Source organism: Molothrus aeneus, chromosome 20, assembly GCF_037042795.1.
Source record: "Molothrus aeneus isolate 106 chromosome 20, BPBGC_Maene_1.0, whole genome shotgun sequence".
Lineage (NCBI taxonomy): Eukaryota > Metazoa > Chordata > Aves > Passeriformes > Icteridae > Molothrus > Molothrus aeneus.
In genome coordinates, this window is record NC_089665.1 from 7,710,907 (window position 1) to 7,732,734 (window position 21,828).

General features: G+C 43.9%; 1 protein-coding gene across 4 annotated transcripts in view; it reads left to right on the forward strand.

Annotated features, from left to right (window-relative positions):
- Nucleotides 1-21,828, forward strand: part of SPECC1 (sperm antigen with calponin homology and coiled-coil domains 1) — an 85,095-nt gene that overhangs the window by 31,670 nt on the left and 31,597 nt on the right. For 2 of the 4 annotated variants that reach the window (XM_066563769.1, XM_066563772.1), the window contains exon 4: nt 19,095-20,653. In XM_066563769.1, coding sequence (XP_066419866.1) covers nt 19,095-20,653 — 1,559 coding nt within the window. Of the gene's footprint in view, nt 1-788; nt 944-19,094; nt 20,654-21,828 lie in introns of those variants that run through there. The other 2 variants (XM_066563770.1, XM_066563771.1) reach the window with 2 other exon arrangements.

Consider the following 21,828-nt stretch of genomic DNA (forward strand, 5'->3'; position numbering starts at 1 on the left):
GCTGGGGGTGCTCAGCTGACCCAGGAATAGCCCCAGAGGATATCAGAACAGATCTGATGGATGGGACTTGTCAGAAAGGGCTCATGCTCACAATCACGGTCAGGTTTTCAGAGGAGTCCGGTTTCCATTTCAGCATCCCTTGGGTATCTCTGTTTTCACGAGACACTGAGCATCTCTGAAATTGGGTCCCCTCATTTTATGACAGTTTGGAGCTGCCCTTGCCCAGACATGTCAGTGCTGTGCTCAGCAGTGTAGCTAGATCTGTGGGCAGGGTCTGTTTGCTCCCTGCTAAGCATGGTGGAACTGCCTAAAAATTAATGTTGCCTTTGCTTTGGAGACATTTGGCTCCTCACGTCTCTGCTGAGGGTCCCTCTGCCCTCCTTCGCCCCCAGCCACGTTTAGCTTGGAAACACCGTGCTGTACCGCCCGGAACGGGCTCTCCGCTCTTCCCGCTGTCCGCCACGGCTGTTCCAGGGCAGGGAGGCTCCGCTCCAGGCGGTGCCGGGGGGGCATCGAGGCGGTGCCGGGGGGGCATCGAGGCGGTGCCGGGGGGGCATCGAGGCGGTGCCGGGGGGGCACCGCTCCCTCGCGGAGCCCGCGGCCCGGCCGGAGCTGCAGCTCCCGCGGCGGCCGCTGGGTGTCCCCGGCGCTGCCCCGCTCGCTGCCGCCCAGCCGGGCCGGGAGCGGGGCTGGCTGAGGGAGGAGGCGGCGCCGCAGCCGCCTCGGCGGGGGCCGCAGCGCGGCTCGGCCGCCAGCAGCAGCAGCTCGGGACGCGCTGCCTGCCGCTCCCCGCCGGGGCTGCCTGAGCCGGGCACGGCCAGAGGCGGCTCCGCGCCCCCACCGGGCATGAGCGGGGCTCCGGCGGCCTGAGGGGGCTCGGGAGGAGCCGGGCGGCCGGAGGAGATGGGGAACCAGCCGGGCAGGGCGGAGGAGCACGAGCAAGGTGTGTGCGGGCGGCGGGGCGGCGGCACCGCGGGGATGGCGTTTTGTTCTCGGGAGCTGAGGCTCGGGGCTGTTGTCACAGCGAACGCTGGTGGCTTCCAGCCTGCCGGGGACACTGCTGCTGTTTGCCTTGTAAATGAGCTTTATTGGCGTTCCGTACCTGAGATCACAGCACCGTCCTCACGGGAGCTCTTCTGAAAGGAATCCTTTGGAGCAGAATGTCTGCAAGGGTGGGACCCTGTTCGCTGACAGATTTTTTTCTTTTTCTTGGCATGGTCTGTATGATGCAACTAAAAAGTTACAAAGCCGATGTAGTGATGTGCATAGAACTTGTCAGGATCTGCAGCTTGGCTGTGTTAGCCTTCACCATTGTTCGTGGCCTGAGGCCTGAAATTTTCCAGGCCTTAGAATTTAAAATGATGCCTTTGTGGAAGGTCTCCCACCATTGTCCTTTCAGAAGTGTAGTGCTCTGCATGTTAATCAGGAGCAGATTTCATAGAAAGCTGAGAGCTGGTATCAGGTAGATCGCATTCCCCGTGTGCCAAATGTCTGCACCGTACACCAGCACTGCTGCTAATTTGTTCCTGATGCCGTAGAGCTGCTTCGCTTGCCTTCTGGTTTATTTTGCTTGTTTTTCAAATGCTGGGCGAGGGGGGAAACCCGTAGGTCCACTATTTTCTGCTGCCTATTTCTCAGTTTCTTTCCGAATTTAGAACCCTCTAACACACGTAAAATCACAATCAGTTGTATTTCCTGGCACTCTGTTTCTTGCTGTTGCCATGGGAATTTCATTCACAAAATCCCATTAAAGTTGTTATTGCTTGAGCAGGGGTTTCTATGACTTCGGGTCGATATGTAGGTATTGTTCTAAGAGCAAATACAAATGTACCTGATCTCTGGAATTGTTAGCCAGGGCTGCATTGCTGCTCGGGGAGCTCCCAACAGATCTGCCAGCGAGTGCTGGAACAGCAGCGAGGTGTAGTGAGAACTCTCTAGCACTATGTTAATCACCGGGCTAACGAAGAACACAAAAGCTGCCAGTATCCAGTCACCAGAAGAAATGCTGCCCTAAGGGAAAGTTAAACTTTAGGCTGGAGAATGTGGCTGCCTACATCCCCAGCCCCTGAAATCCGCTGGCCGCTGCCAGCCGGTGAAGTTTTGCTGGAGCTAAAAGTGTCATTTAGAAGGGGTTGTACTGATAATAAACTAAGGGAGAGCTGGATAATGGCCCGAGGAGACACACTGCTGACTTCTGATCAGTTGCAGCAAACGGACTCTGATTTTGCAGGGCCATTTTGAACAGCTTATTGCTGTTAACACAGATGATAAATGAGTGTGCAGAGCCCTTGTGGGTTTGAAAAATCTCTTTCATCCTTTGTTTTCTCTTGATTTATTTTTTTAGAGGAAAGAGTTATACTTGTGTTGCACCTAAGCAGTTTTTAAACTATTCTCAGTTTTTAAGTGTAGGCTGTACTAGATCTTGTTTGAGAGTCCTCACTGTTCATAAGGTATGAGTAGGATTGAAACCCAGTGTTTTGTATTGAACTATGTGTTCAAAGCTCAATGTTTAACCATGAAAAAGAGTCAGGAACATTCCTGCTGACAAAAAGAAAAAAATCTGACAACATAGTCCTTATTGTGTGTCAGATCTCTGGCTTTGGAGCTCAGAGTTTGTGTTTTTGACAGCTGGATGCAAAAACCTGCTTCTCACATCAGAGTGTGATACTCGTGGTATCTCTGAGTTCTGTTTCTGCTTGAGTGAACTTAATTCAGCTCTCATTCAGGAGCACCAACATCTTGAACAACTGTGGTACTTGTAAGCTTGTGTTTGGAATAACCAGACTAAACCCCAGGAATGGGTTTCTTTATTGATCTAACTCATGAGCCAGCTTTAGTGACAGACATCCCATTTGACTGTTCCCTGAGCATGACATTCAGGGTTACCTTGTCTACCTTCTTGGGAAACTTTATGGACATTTTATGGCTCATCTCTAAGTCTTTCACCCCAAACTTACCATCTGGGGGCATCTTTGTTCCTCCTCTTGGTGTCAGTGGGCACTGAAGCCTTTAAAAATCTGATACTGTTATGATATAGGTTATCATTTCAAGTAAAATACTGATTTTCACACATTTACAAGAGTATTATGTACTTTAATAGGTTTTCCTATTAAGTGTAAATTCTGGGTGGGCTGCTCAGTGCTGTCCAGGAACAGGAAGGAAATTATTGCCTCCAAGCTGAGGAGTTGAAGGTTAACACATTAATACAGGAAAATCAAAGAACTGGGACTGACTGAGCAAGGGACTGTGGTGAGGCGAAGACAGGAAAGGAATCCACTGCTGGTGTCTAAAGGGAATGTTTTGAACAGAAGACAAGACTCTAACAGCCCAGTATCATCTCAAATTAATCTCCATCTTCATAAGAGTGTCTAACAAGGATTTGAGAGGATTGCTTGTAATAACATTAAATTCTATAGGCTTTTCCTAGCTTCTAATTTAAAGCTTACTTTAAACAGCTTTTACAATCGTTTGTGAGAACTTTGTGGTGTGTGACCCAAGTTTGCATCACTTCTTTGCCAAAACTCTGCTCCTTGCAACTCATTGGTTTCCCCAGTGCTCTGAATATTCATATTTTTAAAACCAGTGGAGGTTTTAGAGTAAAAACTCCTATAAAATAGTACAGATAATTATGTGAAAGGCGAGTGAATATTGCAGCAGTTTGTCAGCAGAATTAGGTTTCTGCTTTTGAAACTGGCTACCCAAGCTCAAGGAAACAGTGTATACAAACAGAGGCCAGAGCACCTGTGGAATAGCTGGAACATTTCCTGGGAGCTGTATGGAAGAATCCAGAATTATCCAGTGCACAGTATTTATTGGGAGAAAGCCTTTCAAACACAGTTTGCCTTGGAAACAGGGAGGCCTCCTGTTATTTCTGAACAGGAGCACTGATGTTCTTTGACACTGGTTGACACGGTGATGGGGGGGTTGTTTATCCTCTAAACATCTGCAGGTGATGGATGATGAATATCTTTGGGAAGAGGTAGAAAAAAATGACTCAATACCCACAAAAACTTTCCTGAAAGAATCTCTTGAATGGGAAATGTTAACTTCTCTTGTTGGAACAAGGTGACGGGTGGGGTTATCCAAGGGTTAGGCTTTTTTTGGGATTGTGTTTATTTGTAAAACATGCTTACATGGCTTGGATGAGACTATCAAGTGTCAGTGCGTGCACTGAGTCAGTATTGAGCTGTTTTCTTATGTCTGTTTTGTCCTGGCCCAGGGCTGGCTTCATTTGAGTTTGAGGAAGGGATTTTTCAGTGTAAAACATAGGAGACTTTCAAGATAAATGCTTTTGTAGAAATACATGCTCTTGTCATTTCTGTTCTTTGTTTTCAGGGTGTGTAGGCAGATCTTTCCTGGGTGCTCTCTTTAGTCTCCCTCTTTTTTCTCCCAAACATGGGAGCCGTTCATTTTAACTCTGTTGGATGTCAGAGCACCATTTCTGCCAAGCAAGAGCTCAAGAGACCAGATGAGTTTGATGATGGTGTGGGGGGAAGGGAGGGAGGAGAGAAGGGCCAGCAAAGCTAATGAATCACATAACAGCTTTCATGGAAATACCGACTGCAAATCATGTCCTCTTGCAGCTCGGGCAGCCAGCCACAGACCTTTTGTTCCCAGTGGAGCCAACAAACCACAATTTGCTCTCCACTGGATAGTTTAATTCCTTAGTCACCTCTTCCTCCCACAAGTCATTCTTGCATGGGGGGTTTACAAATGCTCTCATTTTTCAGAGTAGTAACACACTGCTGATTAAAGTGGTATTGAAGAACTTTATTTTCCCTTGGAGACTCATTTTTACTTGACTTAAGCTTTTCTTCAAGGCCAGTGAGGGCCAGCTCTGTTGATGGGTCTCATGAGGTGACTTGATAGGGCTGACATGATGAAATGGTTTCAGAAGGACTGACAGACACATCAGTCAGTGGCAGTGTCCCCTCTGCTCCCAGACCAGTGAAATGGGATCAGCCACTGTCACAGTTGGACTGACCTCTTGGAGGAATTTAGTCATGAGTGTGAGTAATTTACCTCTGGAATTGTCTGAGGCAGTGCTCAGTGATAATCTGAGGTCCCCTGATTCCAAGTTGAAAGGCTAATGAATGCTAAATTAGTGCAAAAGATCATCAATAAACTCTCCTACACCACAGGGCCTTCCCAGCAGTTTTCTGCCCTGGCTGGGAGGATGTGCTGAGTGGGAGTGCTTTCTCCATGGGCAGGATGACAGCTTTTACAAGAAGAACTTCTAGGGCATGGCAGGCAGCAGGATGTGGTTTATGCATTTTGTGTGAGATTAATTTCCATCAGCAAAACAAAGCCATTTTTGGATAAAGGAGGGAGCTTCTGGGAATCCTGCTGAATGAGCTGGTCAGCAAGAACTTGTCCTGTGGGTCCAGAGCTTTGCATTGTGCTTTTGCCACAGTGCTGGTGGTGTTTTAGGACCTACCAGTGATAGATCTAACATGATAGTAAATGTAAAAGCTAATTTTCTTGATGATTGTCTCATTAGTTTAGTTAATGTGCTTGACAGCTGCAGAGTGACAAGGGAACAGCCAGGGGATGGTTGTGGCTCTGACACAGCATTAAATTACTTGAAAGAGGGAAAAGGGTGGAAGGAGAAGGGAAAAATGCTGAATAGGGAGTAATGGAGAAAGAGAAGTTTGCTTCCTTTTGTTTGGGATATGCTTGGCTCCTCAAGATCTTGAAGCTGTAAAGCTGGCCAAAGAAATCTGAGCATGTATTGCCCCTTGGTCTTCCCACTGAGAGCTGCCAGAGCTCTGGAGGTACTGAGGAGTTTATTTGGAAGCAGTCCTGTGTTCTGGACCTTCTACCAGTATTTCAGCAAAGTAATCTGTCTTATTTTTTTCTCTTTTCATTTCCTCCCCAATTTTACTAATTTACTCTTCATAAAATCTGATTTCCACAGGGAATGTAGCTTTCAAAACAAGATGAGATTCTAAAACTGAGGCAAGAGTACTTCTCTGATTTTGTTTGTACTGCATTGCTTGAGGAGAACTTAATTTGATTTTTCTGTGATTCTCACAGACTGACAGTAGAAGATAGACAAATATTTGATATTTTCATTATTTTCTATTACTTTTCCATTCTGTATCTCCAAGCAATTTGAACATGATGATTGAAGATGATCTAAAACTGAGATCTCTGATGATGGTAATAGACACTGTTAGATTTTCCATGCATGAACTTTTTTCTTCCTGTAATCCAAAGCAGGCATGTGTTCACAGATCTCTTTGGAATGTTCCATCTATTATATTTCATGAATTGTTTTTCCACAAGCATCAATAGGTATGGATTGCATGTTCTGAGGCAGAGCACTCTGCCCTTGTGTGCTGTGTGATCATGGGTTGGTTCTCTCAGGCTATAAATTACATCAGAGCTGCAGCTTCCTGCCCTTTTCATCAGGCTCTGGAGCACATAGCTAACAAGCTCTACATTTTTATCAGCAGCAAAATTTACATTTGAAGTTCTTACAGGCAAATTTTATATTCATCACTGGAAAAATACACTCTTGGGAAAGCAAAGGGCTAACATGAGTTTTCAGGGTTCAGTTCTGAGCATGTGTAAGGGATGTGTTGGCTGAAACAGGGACATATATTTTCCATTTGTTACCAGCTCTGTAGGTTTTGTATCTTGGTTGGAATTTATTCAGTTGCTTAGGAAAAATGTTAGGAGCAAAGCAAATATGTCCACATCCCATGAGCAGAGTTCTGTTCCTCTCACATTCCTGTCCTGATGGATGCTTTGGTGCTAAGTGTTAAAAATCATTGCTACTCAGGCAAGTAAGGATTTTACCAGCAACTTCAATGAAATCATATTTATTAATGTATGGAATGAAAGTGGCTTTAGGGGCAGGGTGCAGTTAATCCTCTGACACATTTTACTTATGTTGGATGACTTTTCTTCCTTCCCCAACTGAATTAAGAAATCCCATCCTATACTAAGGATAGAAATCTGTTTTAATTAGTCTGAAATATGTAGAATGCAAAGGTGGCTCCTTCCCTGCATCTGGAGGATATTCTTTTGTATTTTTCACACCCTAAAGGTCTTCTGCATTGTGCCATTGCAGCATTTATACTGAAGATGTAGAAATCCTTGTGATACCAACTAATTATGTTCATATAATCCCTTTTATAGGAGTTGTTTCCACAAGGGTGTGGATAATGATAAATTTGTTGGCAGGAACTGAGTTCTCTGCAATACAGGAAAGACCTTCAAAAGTATAACTGAATACTTACTCTCATAGACAAAAATGCTTATGATTCCTGAAATAAAACAGAGGTGATTCCCTGTGCTTGTGCAGAACAGAACCAACTCAGCATGAGGTTCATTAGTCATAATTAACAGCTGGTAAGAGGGGATGAGGTTCCATGAACAGGAGTCATTCCAGGGCTGGTAATTCTCTGCTGGGAAAGCTCCTCCAGAGTGCAATAGCCCTGGTGTTGTCTCTGCAGTAATGTGAAATAGTTGCTAAATTGCAGCCTGTAGAGAACCTTGCATTTTTTTCTTATTTAAGGCTAAATTGTCAAAATTCTGGGGATTTTTTCAGAAAAGGAAAAGCATTTAAAAATTCTTTGACCAAAGGGAAGTGGTTCAAAGTCTTGTTCCCCAGAGCTGTAGTGTCAGCTGTAATGCTGGGAGAGGATTAGGTGGTGGTGTCGTGTCCATCCCAGTCTGGAAACATTCCTTGAATGGGAAGAGTGTTCCAGAAAAGTGGTTCAATTCATTTAAACCTTCAAAGGCTTTTAGACCTTTGTCTAATGGAAGGCTGTGTGTTCCTACAGCCTCAGTTTTCAGCTGACTAGAGCAATGCACAGAAATATTTCAAGCCAGGCCTCCTAAAGTCCATGGCAGTAACTTTGCTCAACCCAAACCCCTGGGTCCTAGGATTACAATCTATTTAGCCACGAAGTGGGAGGCACAGAGCTCTAAATATGTTTTTCAAGGCTTTTCCAGAGCAAAAGCTGATCAGGGTGGAGGTGTCAGAAGGGAAGAGCCCCTCTTTGAGGGGCTGAGGATATTTCCACAATCCTTATCTTCTAGGTCTTGAGAAATGCTTTCATAAAACCTTGTTGAGTTTGAAGAATGGACTAATCATGTTAAGAATTACTCTCAGCCTCCTCCACACATAGTTTCTTTGAGGCTGCTTGACTGTGGAAAATCTTTGACTGATCTTTTAATTAAAAGCTCTTTTTTTCTAAACCAAGGAGTTCAAGCTCTTCCTGCTTTGAAGTGGGCAATGTTTTATAGATAAATATCTCATTATGTTATGAGCTTTCTCCTCTCCCCTTCTGTCTCATTTCTTTTCCTGATGTGTCTCATCCTGTGTTGATAGTTCTGATGATTTCAGCCCAGTTCCCAGTATCGGCTCCCAGCTCTCTTAGCTCTGTGCTGGGCTGAGCTAAAGCTCTGGATGAGCACTGGAGACTAAATTGGAGTCCTTTCCCCACCCCCTCACAGAAGCAGGCTGGAAATGACAATAAAACTGGGTTTATTATGTGGCCATCACATTTCAGTAAACAAAAGGCAGTTGTAACGCCAGTGCAATGCAAACTGGTTATTAAGCATTAAGCAAACAATTTAAAAAAATAAGCTTCTAGCTTTTAAGTTCTGCCCTTTTAGGGAAGGAAGAGGAGCCTCCTTTCATGTTTCCATTTGTGATCCTTTCCCCCTGTCTTTCTGGATCAGCAGGGTTTGGGAATTCAGGAGGACAGAATTTCTTTTGGCCAAGTGTGGGGCAGCATTCCTGAGCTGGAGGGTTGGGATCATGGATTCCTGACCCCAGTGCTTGGAGAGGCATTTTCAGCTTCTTTTCCTCTGTGATGGCTCTGCTCCCTCAGTGGCAAGGACAAGGAATCAGAGCATTCTCTACAAAGAAAGAGAAGTGTGATGAAGCCCCATGCAGGTATCTCTGTCAGTTCCATGGTTCAGTCCATGGCATGGCCTCCTGAACAATTAAACAGGCTGAGTAAATTACCCTGCTGATTGTGAAAGTGTTGGATATTAAGCATTTCCCCTCTTATAATGTTTGGTTGTCCTTTGTGCTTGTGGAGAGATACCAGACTTTGATGCTTAGAGGGATCCACAGCACCTGACTTGTCTGGGAGGAGCAGGAGCAGGGTTCTCACTGTTCCTTCCAGCTGGATTCTTGGACCAGGAGGTTTTAGGACAGTCCTTCATGAACTTGAGCCACAGATCACATTCAGGTGTGACAACCACTGTGCATGGAGGAGCACAAGTACTGACAGCCACTGCCAAGTGAGTTGGTATGGTTGGATTTAGGGTTGGTTAGTTTTGTTTGCTTTTTAATTTCCTGTACTTCTCAAAACACTCAGCGCTGGTATTTTATCCATTATAATTGTATTTTCCAGAAATGGAAGTACAGCTGTTTTATCATCACTGTTAACCCAGCAATGGCTGAGTGAAGGACTTCTGGGCTAGATTAGCTGGGAAGCTGCTCTCTGAGCTGAGGAGAATTATCTCCTTGTCTGCAAGCTAGAATCAAGGAAAACCCTGGGATCTTAGTGCAGCTAGTGGTCATTTATCTCAGGAATATTCCTAGTACAGCCATAGGAGTTGATGGATTATTTCTTTGCTTTATCTTCAAGAAAATCCCTGCTTTTTCTGAACAGCACATTCTGGGGGATGTGCTATTAACTCCAAGGATGTTCCCCAGAGCAGTTGCTAAAAACCTTCTGGAAAGCAGAAGCCTCAGATCTAACAGGTAGGAAAACAAAGGAAACTCCAGACTTACCAACCATATCAAACAAAAAATCCTTTGTTTCAGTGAAACACCAGTGATTTTGTCCCTCTTCACAGAAAAAAATCATATTTATGGATTTTCTTTTTTAACAGTTGTCTAAAAAACTGCCAGAATAGAGTTTAGCTTAAAATTGATTTAGCTGTAGGTATGAGATGATTATACCTGATCCTGTCTTGTTTTTACAGGTGCATAGGCAGGAAATGTTCCAGAACAAACAAAATCAGGAAGTGTCATAGTACACAGAAATCCCAATAATTTTGGTGTGCTTATGTCACAAGTACATGGAATCAAGCCCTCCTTAAGGAATATAAAAATTATGTATTGTTTTTAATAATGAGCTGTGATGGTTGTGGAAATTACAAATTTGCATTAAGACCAGCAAGTAGGGGTACTTCATTTTAAAAAGGGAGAATTCTCTATTTCTATAACTTTCACCAGATTAATTTTGAGATAATGCTACACATTGAAAGTTTTAGTCATTCTTTTGTGGGGGCTGGACAAGGGGTATAACTTGGAGGTGACTAAAGTTTTTGGCAGGCCCAGTGGTATTAACAGTTCCAAAAAAAGTAGCGTTGAGTTTACCATAGGGATATTCCAGCAAGTGTAGGATATAGAATTTCCCTGCACATTTGCTTTGGATGGCTCAGTGTTTGTTATGCCAGGTTGCTGGGTACTCCAGAAATCCAAAGCAGCTCAGGGGTAGATTCCACCCCAATTCTGACCTGCACCAGTGTTGGTAATTCCATGGGGTTTGTGTCCCTCATTCTGGGGGTGAGCACAGCAGCACCTCGTGATCCTCTTGGTGCCAGAGCCTCAGGGAGCAGTGGAGCCCCTTGGGTGCTTCTTGACTCTTGAGCAGATCAGAAGGAGAAGTTTGTGTTTGTGGCAGCAAAGACTGGGCATGCACAGGGCAGTTCTTGTCTCTCAGCTCAGCCAGTTCACTTTCCCGATGCATCTTTGGGAGCAGAAGTGGCCTCGTACAGTAGAGCCTGCACTGCTTTTGTACTTCTGTACTTTTGTACTTTTGCTCAAAGCAGGGATATCCAAGCTTGAGTTTTCATTTTCAGCTTAAAAACTTTCAGGAAATTCAAGTAAACAGTATCAAAAATGTTCAGAGGGACTCTTTTGTTGGACACTGGCAAGTCTCTCAGGGTAAAGAGATTTTAACTACTCTTGCTGTTATTCAGAAAGGAATTGTCTATGAACAGACCCATAAAGAGCAGAAAAAGTCAGCTGAAATTCACAATGAGACTTTGTGAACAGGGTTTTGATCAGATCTCCTCTCATTTACCTTCTGAATGCGACCTTGTTTCCACTGTAATAGAATTGAGCTGTGACAAAATGAAATTGAAATTCAGTTCTTGTGGCTGTGCTGAGCTTGGAACCATCAGATACTGAGTAGAGTTGATCTTTTTCTATTTTCATTTTAACACTTTTCTGGAAGAATTAAATGTGACTTTCTCTGCAAGGAGAAAACGACAGAGCTATTGATCAGGTGAATCCAACAAGCTGAAAATAAAATGTGTGTGATCATTCCTTAATTGTGCAGCAGACATTTTTCTCTTTTAAAACCACTATAAAACTTATTGGGACCTTTTCTGGATTCTTAGTACTTGTTTAAATGCTAAAATTTGAACTAAATGGTGATGCTTCAACTCTAAGGTCATCTCTACGATTGGGTTACATTCCTGCCGTGGGAGAGTCTCTGCTGGTGGCCACCCTTGAAAAGAATGTCCTACCAATAGTTCATCTGCAGATTTAAACTACTGGCAAGTAGTTGTATCATGACTTTGACTTTAAATTACCAAAAGTGCCTTTTCTTGGGTGCTTTTTACACTCCAGATCTCTAGACTTGTATTTCTAACTAAAAAAATCAGCCAACCTTTACCAAGTGTTCAGCTCAAATGTTAGGGTCTCTAGTCTTAAATTAGGAATTACTCAGATCAAGATGCTTATTGCTGCTTTTTATTTTTCTTCTCTAGTGTAGCTTTTTCAGTACAGACATCTGTTGTTCCCTAGTACTTTGTAATTTTTATTTCTCTTTGGTCTTACTCTTATCCTCCATCTCAAATATCAGTACCCGAGTTGCTCTCCTGCACTCCCCACCATGATTACATAGATCAAAATCTTTGCATTAAGCCTTTTAGCTCTTTCCTCCTGTTACATATTGTGCCTGTTCCACAAACAATGCAATCAGGGAGGCCAGACAGTCCAACAGGCCATTAAATGATTCAGAAAAAAAGAAAATGTTTTAATTACTCGTAGTCTGCATTTGCTAAGTGAGTAAAAGGCCTTATTGGAGCAGAAGCTTCAATATATAATTAGTGCTGGATCATCAAAATCACATTTGTTGTTCTGGAGCCATCTCCTTGTCTTTTTGTAAAGCTAGGTGGAGTACAAGTGAACCTTCCCAAGGAGGTGCTGACCTGTGAAGGTGTTGGCTCTGTGACTAACACTCTGCAAACAGACTGATTAATTCGGAAAAGCCACGGCTGGCCAAGCCTTGCTTTGCTTTGTTTGCTACTGCATAAAGACCAGGTAGCAGAGAGCACTGTCTTTCTCTAGGACTACCCTGAAAGAGATGGAAAATGGTGTGCTCCTCTGAGTTTTTGAGATTTATTTAAAGGAGTATCCAGTGCTGTTGTCAGGGAAGAATGGACCCTGTTCAGCTCATTCCCTTTGTGTACCAAGCAGCTCAAGCCATGATACTTTGCACAGTACAATAGTGCCATTCTTTATCCTGACTTTTGCCTAAGCTCATGGTGGAGCAGAAGTTTCAGCCATTTCACTCTCAAATATGAAGTTCTAATCAGCTGAAGCAGTTTTGGAAATATCAGTAGGTTCTGGATGGTACCTCTTGCCACTTGCATCTCTTTGAAAATCCAGCCTTTTGCATCCAGTCCCACTCACATTTCAGCTCTCAAGAAGATTCAAGTGTTCCTCGTGGCTTGATTCACTTGTGTGCATCCCTTCAGTATTTGTTACCAAGCAGTCCTACCATTCCCAGAGGTTTAGGGATAGGGGGTTAAGCAGTGTGGCAGAATGTGCAGGGATTTTGTCTCTGTAGGTGTTGTATGAAGTAGCCCAGCAGTGCAGGTAAGGGCTGCTGTTCTATCTGCCCTACTTCTCAATGTTTGCTTTTCCTCATGCCACCGTGAAATGTGTCAGTGTGTTTCCTGTTAATTTGGATATCACAAGATCCCTGGTCAGCAGGGAAGTTGTTTTTTAACTGTTTCATTTGCTTTAAACAAAGGAGGGGGGGAAAAGGCAGGAGGAAAATAGGGCATTTAATAAAACAGATGTGTACTGAAACCTTTTAATGAAAAAGTACTTTAAAGGAGTCAAGTGTACAGCAATCCTTCCTCTGTGCTGTACAGTCTCCATTTCCCCAAGGACATCCCTCAGTGACTCCTAATCAGTCTCAGTATCAGTCTCAGGATCAATGCTGGAACTGGGTGAAAGGGATCTGCCAAGTCCCCTGGGCTTTCACTTAAGCTATGAGGTCTTAGTGGCTTATCTGCTTTTGAAAAATGGATCTTAGGCACCAAGTTAATTAGGTTCTTTAAAACTTTACTCTGAGTTGACAAAAGTAGTCAGAAGACATGTCCAGGCTCCCTGTAACATGTGCTGGTTTATCAGAGTGAGTCAGCCGAGACTGGCTTGGTGACTCCAAGCTAATGCCATCTTTTGTGACTTGGCTGTGACTAAATTCACATTGATGATGTCATGAATCCCATATTAATCCATTGTGTTAAATCATTCATTGTGTAGCTGGAAATCAGCTAAAGGGTACTAGGGTGCTGGAGCAATTCTGAATGTAGCAACAAAAAGCTGCTGTTATCTGCCTTCTAACATTGGTTTATAAATCTGTGAAGAAAGTCTGACTGTTCAGTTCAATGTCTGCTGGCACTTCAGGTGTCTTCAGACATCCCAGTTATTCTGTCTGCCTCTGGAGCAAGGGATGAATCTCCTACAGGTGCTGCCAAATCTTAGAGTGCAGTGAAGATATTTTAAATATACCTAAAGGTGATCTGAAATGGCACTAGACAGCTGTGTTTTGGTGTCATAAACCAGGTGAAATTAAGATACTCCTGTGAGGCAGGTTTGTTTTACTGAGAAACTGAAAGTGGTGCCAGGACCTTTCCCAGGCAAGGCTGAGCACAGGGTACCTGCCTGCCTTGCCTGGCTGTTGCTGTGTGTTCCTGGTGCTGCTCTGGATCCTCAGCACACCCTGGCAAAGCCTGAGGAAGTGCTCTCTGAAGTCACAGCCAGAGGATGAGCTGAAAGCCAGAATTGATGAGAAGGACATATTTCAACTAAACCACAAGTGCTAGAGCACAGTAAAATTGTGTGGGGTGGTTTAATAATTCTTTTTATTTGGTGTACAAGCGTGGGCTGTTAATATTGCCTTTACTTAGCCGTGGTGCTAAATGCTTCCAGCCCATTTGATTTATACTGACCTTTCCCTCAAGGAACCACTTTTCTATCTGAGGCTCAGGAGTTCTTTTCAGATGGGAAATTTTATTAAAACATCCTGGCATGTGAGGACAGAATTCCAGAATGACAGAACCACCTCTGTCTTCTGCTTCCAGGGAGGCTTTGAGTAGTTAGTCCTTAATTTCTTTTTGTAATCTCTTGTTGCACTGTCCTTTCTGAGGAGGATTTAGGGATGACAGACACAGGACAGTGAAATTGCTGATCTGTTGCAAAAGCAGGAGCTGGAATGAGAGAGCTTTACCATCCTCGTGAGAGGACAAACTTGTCTGCAGGCAACAGTTTGCCTTTCTGAAATGTATGACTGGAACATTGCAGCGTGCTATGAATAGTTTTCTTTTAGTTCTTGTTAGTTATCCTGCCCTTGCAATTCAAATAAGGTATCCATTGTTTCAAAACATCACACCAAAGCTGCATCCCTCTCCATGCTTTAGTCTTACATGACTGAAATGCTTTGTGGGTGATCAGTGCTTCAATTACATCGATGGTGCAGGAGGCTTGGTACCTACTGAAACTATGGAACAGTGAATTACTGACGTGGAATTTTGAATATGTTGAAGGAAACAATGTGTTTTTATTGTTGTTTGCTTAAGAGATGACAGGATTAAAATTGAGGAATAAGGTACTAAATGGAACATTCCCTGTTAACTCCACTGTGGAACAGCAGAAGGCCGTGGCATTAACCTTTGGGTTATTAATATGTTGGTGGAGGGGAGGATTAAGAAAAGGGCAGGTTGTGGGACACAAATGGGACAAAGGCCAGAGGCAAATAATTTTGTATTGACTCCAGTTCTAAAAAATAGATTCAAGGCAGAAATTAGAACATTTTCAAAGGTGATTGTGTAGTCAAATGCTGTCACTTCCCAAGAGCTGGGACTGGGGAAGCAGGTGTTTGAACTGTTAGTATAATTAAGGGTCAAGTAAAATAAATGTAAATTCAAGGCTGGTGCTTTACTGCAGTGATATGTGTTATCTCAGAGCACATGGAATGTAAAGGCAGATAAATGTATTGAATCTTCATTCCATAATGTCACACGTGTCCCGCTGGGGCTGGTAAAATGTTTGCCTCCTACATCCCCTTACCCTGCTAGCACTGTAATTACATTGGATGTTACTTCTGAGCAGCAATCCTGTGTGTTTCACCTTGGAGGATTAGGAAATGTTTTCCTCCATTCCATAGTCCATTTTCTCCTGGTTATGGATGTCCCTATGGAAGGTGCTGAGAGCTCCTCAGAAATGGATCATGATGTGGAAAAACTGAGGAGTAATCCTGATGCTTCTGTGAGAAACATTGTAATTGTGTTGAGAATGGGATTAAAATGTCAAAAGATCATCTCAAGGGGTCAACTTTTATCTCATTAAAGCGATACTTTGGCTTTTGACACCAGTGGGAAGTCAGGGAGTGCTCCCTGGCAGCAAATGGTTCATGGAAAGCTCCACAGCAGGGTATGAACCCTGGTCCTAATCCTGATTTAGTGTGACCTTGGGTGAGGTGTTTCATTTCTCTCTGCTTCCCTGTCCTGTAGCTTAAACTAAATTATGTGTTTTAAAGGATTTGAGTTAAATAGCTGGTAATTTTAAAGCACTTGGAGAATTATAAGCTCTATGTATTGTTATGGGTTAATGCCTCATGACTGAATAAGTAAGGCTGAAAATGGAGAAGTTCTTACTGGGCACCCAGGTGAGGAGCACAGTGATGAGGTGACCTCCACTGAGATTCAGGGCTGGTTGTTTTTCTCTCCCCTGCTCAAAACCAGCAGCGCTGGCCAGGCAGTGAAGTTCTGTGTGATTGCAGCCACTGAAAGCAGCAGCATAAATCAGGGCTGTGCTGGATGCAGCAGTGGGAGGCACATGTCTGTCTGGAGTGTCCCACAGCCCATCACCAGACTGGGGGCCACTTAATCAGGTCACCAGGGGGACTTGCACAGCCCTCAGTGCAGCTCCTGCCTCTGGAGCCTGGGGCTGTGGCTTGGCAGTCATTGGCAACCACTACACTGCTCAATTCCAAGGTCATTCACAGGGGGCTTGCCCATAAAATAGACTTTAAAGTGGTGTTTATACTTGATTTGGTGTTTTGTGATCAACATATGCACTTAGAACTTTTTTTTCTTTGGGGCTCCTTGTGACTTTTTTAGTATCATGTGGTGCTTGTGGGGAGTGGAATGAGGAAAGTATGTAAGTCTTTCTATGGTAAAAAAACCAAGTTGGTTAATGGTTATTGATGGATAGCAAATGCCTTGTGATTTATGACAGAACAAGTCAGCAGAGCGTGGAGTCTTGCAAAACACAGGAGGCACATTGAGTAAGCTCAAAACCTGCACAGGTTGGCAAGCTGGTGGAGTACAGATAATCCCAGTTAAATATCATTAATTGTTATCCTTATGTATATGTCTTCCATTGCTCAGGATCATGTTGCAGTTGTCATCTGGTGGTGATTAGAAACATGCTGGCATCACTACAGGTGCAGCACATCTCCTAGGAAAAGGTGGTTTCCTTAGTGCCAAGTAATTTGTACTAATGTGTAATTGCCTCATTATTTATTGCAATGTACAGAATACCACCCACTGTTTATGGAATACTGCTTAGTCATGTACTGACCAGTTGGCAGTCATGTTATTGAACTGGTTTGGACATTAAAAAAAAGTTTTTCAGAGCACTTGCTTTTGTCATAAAATTTTGTGTGAAAGGTAGAAAACCCTTTCAGATTGAATAAAAGCCCAAGACACAGAGAAGGCTTTAAATCACCCCTTAGACTCCATTCAAGAACATCTCTGCTCATTTGTCATGTGGATTTTACATCTTAAAACTGTAGTATGGTTGCAGCTTGGATGAAAATGCTTCTGTATGCTGGACATTTGTCCTTCTCAATGGTCAGGATGCATTCAAATGTTTTCCCACCTGGGGTTCACCTGTGCCTCTGTCTGAGCAGGGAGGAGCTGTGCTGAACTGGGATTTCTCTGCTGGAAGCCACAAAACATCATGGCCCTTTCACTTTTCCTCCTGTCCTTCATCTCCTGGTGTTGGCTGTGTGGACACCACGAGCTTTGCTCATGTGCTCAGCTCGCTCTGAGTAGGTTTTATGGGTGCCAGGTCCTGGTGGTTGGGTTGGGAACGGGATGATCCATGAGCCAGGGCTCTGACAGGGAGAATTCCCATCTCTGCTTTCGTGGTGCTTTCCACTGGAGACCCCAGGGCTGTGCTGTCCCCTCCAGCTGTAGGTGACTGAATGAAGCTGTGCAGGCCTGGCTGTCCCTGTATCTCTTCCCAAAAACACTGGAGCCTTTGTCTCTGGCCGCACCGTGCCCCTGCCATGACAGAGGCTCTCTGTGCTCTCCTGCCAGCGCTGCGCCGGCTTCAGGGGGCTTTTCTTCAGCTGCTCTTTGTCTGGGGTGTTTATTGTGCTGCTGCTGCAGAGTGTGTGTGTTTGGGGGGGAGAGGAGGGGCTCCTGTTTGTGTGGGCTTTATAAACCCAGTGCATTCTTCAAAAGAGATGCTGAGCAAACGGGGTGGTGTTAATGTTAACCCTTCCATGCCCTGCTCTGCTGTGGCAAGGAGAAGGCTGTGGGAGGGTGATGAGGTTGCTGTGTAAGGAAGGGAGTCTGTTCCCCTTTGCTCTTAATGCTCTTTGATTTTCTGTGGATGCTGCACATGTGTGTCAGCAAAGAGCCTCCCAAATGTGGGGAGATGGAATTCATTCTAGGATTTGCCCCCTGAGTCCTTCTGGAAGTTGTTTTTATTGCAAACACTGGCTCACTAGCCCTTTCTGTTTGCATAACTTGCTCTTGCATCCTGTTTATGTGGCTACATTGGACAACATCTCCTCATTGTGCCCTCTCCCCACACTTTATGGTCCTGTACTTTAGGGCTTTTCCTTTTGAATAAGGTCCTGAATTTTCAGGAGGATTTTCTTAAGTTCACAGTGTTTCAGTTACAGTGCCGTGTCATACCTGCCCTTTGAACCAGCTTCTTTTCTTTAACCAGCTTGTTACAACTTCCATGGTTCAGATGGCTCTTATTGTTTCTTCAGTGCCTGGGGTCCTGTATTTCAAGAGAGCTTTGAAAGATGAAAATCAACAACTCATAAACTTCATTTCCCTTGTAGTCACATAATGCTTTGCATTGTTGGTTGGTGGGGAAAAAACCCAACCAACAACTGCTCAGAACAGCATCAACTAAACTCCTTTTGCTCTTCTTCCATAAGAGGATGGGAATTTAGAACATGGAAAATCTCTCATCCATCTCTGCAAGAAGCTGCAGCAGCACAATTGTTTTAGTGTTGGAAGTGCCAGAAGAGTTTTATATTTCACTGAATCTGTGCTCAGCATAAGTGTTTCAGTCCTTCTTTTGTGATGATCTGCTTAAATAGAGTGTAATGCAAATAGTTTTGTGTGTGATAAAAATACATTGTTTTCAAAGACAGTACCTGTTCTTAAGTTACTGAACATTTCCTCAGAAACGATTAGGATTAGATCCAGCATTTTACAAAGTAGTGTGAAGAACTTTTACTTTCAAATAATTAATATCCTTATATCTTTACATCAATACAATTAATAGGGGGTTGTAGCTCATGTATTGCAGCATTTACATATTATATTACCACACTGGGAAAAAGTTTACCAGGCTGTGTTCCTTTGCAGGGGATGGGAAAGGAAGAAATGCAGAATAATACAAGCCTTTGAAACATGAATCCACAGAGTCAGTCATGACTAAACCTATTCAAACACTCAGGTGTTTTTTCCCAGGGCTGCTCTAGGCTCCAGCATTGTTGTTGTGAAACTTGTTTTCTTCATGCACTAACTCCAATTTGCTTCATCCCTGTTTCCTCAAGGAGCAGTTTCGGCCGCGAAGCGCACGGGGATCCCAGCGCCCCGGGAATTGTCCTCCTCCGTGTCCAGGGAGAGAGCTGTGCTGCGTGCTCAGGCCAACCCCAGGAAAACACAGCCCAGCCCCACCTCTTCTGCTGCACCAACTCCTACCAAGCACGTGCGCCCCACCAGCAAGTCCAAGCAAGAGAATGAAACTGGTGACAAGGCTGTTCTGGAATCTCAGGTTAAAGAGCTCCTGGCAGAAGCAAAGACGAAAGATTCGGAAATTACCAAACTTCGTTGTGAGTTGAAGAAATGCAAAGAGAAAGGGTCACTCAATGCTGAAGGAATGGGGGCTTCCAACCAAAATTTAGAAACAGTATCACCTGTTGACATAGATCCATTAATAAGGACCCTTCAGGAGAAAAACAGGACTTTCCAAAAAGAGCTTGCTAGCCTGGGAGAAGAAAACCGTGCTTTGAAAGAGAAATTGCTTTACCTGGAGAACTCCCCTCTCTCAGACACAACCACAAGCAGTGGAGGCGACAGCAGCCTCCCAACCCCAACTACCCAAGAGTCAAGTTTTGGAAGCCCATCCAAGAGCGTGTCCAGGGGTGAGGCAGAGGAGCACAGGCAGCACCTGAACGGGGCTGCCCTGCGCAATTCCGGCTCCTCCAGCAGCGATGTCACCAAGGCCTCCCTGTCACCTGATGCATCTGACTTTGAGCACATTGCAGATGTGCCTTCCAGGCCAGCATCTGCCAGCAGCAACCACTTCAAAGGCTCCAAGTGCTCCACTGCAGGAAGTTCTCCAAACAATATTAGCGACCTCTCTGTGGCGTCTCTTACAGAGAGAATACAAAAGATGGAGGAGAATCACCACAGCACAGCAGAAGAGCTGCAGGCCACTTTGCAGGAGCTGTCTGATCAGCAGCAAATGGTGCAGGAGCTGACAACAGAAAATGAGAAGCTGGTGGAAGAGAAAGCTCTCCTGGAGACTTCCTTCCGTCAGCACAGAGACAGAGCTGAGCAGCTGAGCCAGGAAAATGAGAAGCTCATGACTCTCCTCCAAGAGCGATCCAAGAATGAAGCTCAAGAGGAGAAGGTCCTTGAACTGGAGCAGAAATGTGCAGAAGTTCTTGAAAAAGCACAATTTGAAAGAGAGAAATTGCTCAACATCCAGCAACAGTTAACCAGCAGCCTTCGAAGCTTAGAAAGGGAGCATCAGGATGCCCAGCAGGTGATAAAAAGCCTGAGAGAAGAAAATGAGAAGCTGCTTAAACTTCTAGAAGTGGAACAGCAGAGCAACAGCACAATGGCGAAAAGTCTGGAGGACTGCAAAATTGCCTTGGAAGGTCTGAAAATTGAGAATGGCTCTCTCAAAACTCAGCTGGAGAATGAGAAACAAAAGGCTGCAGAAATCAACGTGATGGGCTGCACCTCTGACAACTCTGAGGTGCAGGAGATGCTCAAAGTAGCCCATGCAGAAAAGGCCCAGTTAGAAGCCTCTTGCACTGAGCTGAAACAAGAGCTGCTGAAGGCAAACAGTGAACTGAAGCACATTCAGGGGCTGCTGTCTAAGGTAAAACAATAACAGCTCTAAAATAAAGTGGTTGTTTCTGTCCTTTCATAAATAAATTGGTCTTTACATTGATTGTGAGTTTCCAGGATTTAAATTGTATGATTAGTTCTTAGTAGAAGCTGAGATTATATGATATTGTCTCAGTTTCTGCTGCTCTACCCATATTTTCTCAGAGATATCTATTGGCATATCTGTATTTATAAATTGATAGCTATTTTGTTCTAATACCTTCCGTAGAATTTACTCTTTCAGTAAATAGAATTGTGTCTGTCAGAATTGGAGCAAAGAGCAGATCAATAAAAAAGCACTTTGATATGGTGTGAACAAATAGTGTAAATAACTTGCTAATCAGATGAAGAGAAGGGCATAAATAGTTAGCTGTGAATGTTAAATTCTGAATAATGAATCACAATTAATTAGCAGTGAAGTATAGGTGTCATTGGTCATGAGAACACAAGGACATGAATTAATGCTCAGGGAAGCTGATAGGGGCAGCAACAAGTCACAGCACAGTCAAGCTCCAGATGAGATAATTTTCATAAAGCAAATATTTTTACAAAAAAAAAGAGAAATGCTCTGTTTTGAGTTAGGTAAAGTAACATAAAAATATTTTCAGAACAATTTACCTCATTAGTGAGTTCATAGCTTTGCTCCAAACAAGGTTAAGCAGGTTAGTGTCCCTGTTTTCTGTGTGATCCTGGCTGTTCAGAGGAGCTGCAGCATGAGCCATCATTCAGCAAGTGTTAATAAAGCACAAGCAGTGATTATGTCCCAGTGCTGCAGGAGTGAAAGTGTGCAGCCTTTCCTGTATGGAGAAGGGAGCATGAGAAGAATGATAAAATTGGCTGCAGAGGAAGAGAGCATTGCCAAAAAGCACCTCCATGGTTTGGGTGATTTAGAAAATCCAGATGTCCTTACAGCTAAAATAGGTGACCACAGCAAATGGGGTTAGTAGAGGAAGCTTTCCTCCACTTTTCCCAAGTGCTTTCTGGAGCTGCAGGTCATGAAGAATAAATGAAAAACTGCTGAGTGCTCAGACTCTGTACCAAACTTTTTATTGCTTGGTTTGGAAACCACAGATTTCCCTCTTTTTACTCTTCCCTTCCCTCGAATTAAGCTGTTTTGAATCATTGGCTATTTGTGACACCCAAACAAGACCACAGGCTTCTGTAAGG